This window comes from Capsicum annuum, unplaced genomic scaffold (genome assembly GCF_002878395.1).
Source record: "Capsicum annuum cultivar UCD-10X-F1 unplaced genomic scaffold, UCD10Xv1.1 ctg30503, whole genome shotgun sequence".
NCBI lineage: Eukaryota > Viridiplantae > Streptophyta > Magnoliopsida > Solanales > Solanaceae > Capsicum > Capsicum annuum.
This window is the reverse complement of record NW_025837072.1, coordinates 562-2,050: the sequence shown is the minus strand read 5'-3', so window position 1 is coordinate 2,050 and position 1,489 is coordinate 562. Positions and strand designations below refer to the sequence as shown.

Here is a 1,489-nt window from a genome sequence, read left to right as displayed (position 1 = left end):
GGAGATATTAACTAAACTTTCCCATCTTCAATACCTCAATCTTCCTGAACGTGTGAATGCCCCAGTTGAAGACTTGGCGAGCTTGGAACTGCTCGAAGTATTCGGAGGAGGGTTCTGTGATTTGCATAACTTTTACAAGTTCATGAGTAGTCTCCATAACTATGAGAAAGATTTGTGGTATACCATATTTGTGGGGCAAGTAAGTATTGGTCGTCACTTTGATGACTACATACCGAAACAGAGAAGAGTGATTGTAGAAGATTACACCATTGAAGCAGCAACATCAATTATTCTTCCACATGGCATTGACTTTCTAGAGATTAGCAAATGCCATGGGCTGAGTAGCTGCTTTGTGGACAACTTTCTGTCACGGACTACTTCTTCAAGAGTCTTGACCTGCGAGATCTTTTGTTGTGGTGAGATAGAATGGATCGTCAACGTTCCCTCTGGTAGAGATACAACTACAGACCCGCACTGCATATCTTTCCGTAGTCTGATTGTTCGTGAATTGCAAAATCTTGTTGGGCTCTGTAAGGGAAAAATTGCATCTCACACCTTCTCAGGTCTAACAGAATTGTATATCTCCAAGTGCCATAGGATGAAGAAGTTGTTTCCACGGGCTATGTTGCAGGATCTCAAGAACCTTGAGAATCTTGTTGTAGGTGAGTGTTCAGAGATGGAAGAGATAATAGGAAGAGAGGAAGGAGAGAGAAGTAGCCAAAGCAGCAGTACATCTACAACTGCTGATCTTCCTAAGCTAAAAGACCTCATCCTGGATTTCCTGCCTCAATTGAAGAGTATCTGTGAGGGAAAACTGATGTGTGATTCCCTTGAAGACATGAGATTTTATAAGTGCCCCAAACTGAAGAGGATGCCTTTCTATACTCCAACTACAAATGAACATCCTTTTCCATCCCTTAGAGTAATCAAAGTTTATGAAGAAGAAAAGAATTGGTGGGAAAGATTGGAGTGGGAACAATCCCATGTCAAGACCCTCTTCCAAAACATTGTTATTTAGTTTAGCATTGAGGTTCACTCGCTTATTGATTTAGGAAAATAACATTTTTTATTTTTCTTTTTGAATTAAATTTACAATTTTGTTGATTTGTGAAAAAAAATGAATTGACATTTTTCCGGTGAAGTTTTATTTTTTTCGGCAAATTTCTATTTTTTTTGCAAACTAAAGGCGGAAAAAAATTAAGAATAAGAACGAACTAAGAACAAAAAAAATTCAAACATAAATTCAAAACTAAGAACGAAAAAAAAAAAAAAAGGAAAAAAAGAAAAAAAAAAGGGAGGTAAAATAAATTTAAAAAAAAAAAAAAAAAAGGAAGGAAGAAGAGTGGGAAAGAAGATAAAGAGGGGAGAGGGGGTATTGGATTGGGTTGGGGGAGCCTTTTTAAAAAAAAAAATATTTTATTAAAAATTTTTTGGGGCCCTCAGTGTCTCTTGGCACAATTTCATTTGCTATTTATTTAAAAAAAAATCA

The 1,489-nt window shown here is 36.5% G+C and overlaps 1 protein-coding gene across 1 annotated transcript; it reads left to right on the top strand.

Moving 5' to 3' along the window:
* Positions 1-25: 25 nt before the first annotated feature.
* Positions 26-1,141, top strand: LOC124891106 (disease resistance protein RPS2-like; the record flags this gene model as incomplete). The annotated part of the gene is given in 1 exon segment (XM_047402913.1): positions 26-1,141. A coding segment is annotated over 1 exon segment (993 nt), but the record flags the coding sequence as incomplete, so codon positions are not given.
* Between the last annotated feature and the right edge of the window lie 348 nt (positions 1,142-1,489).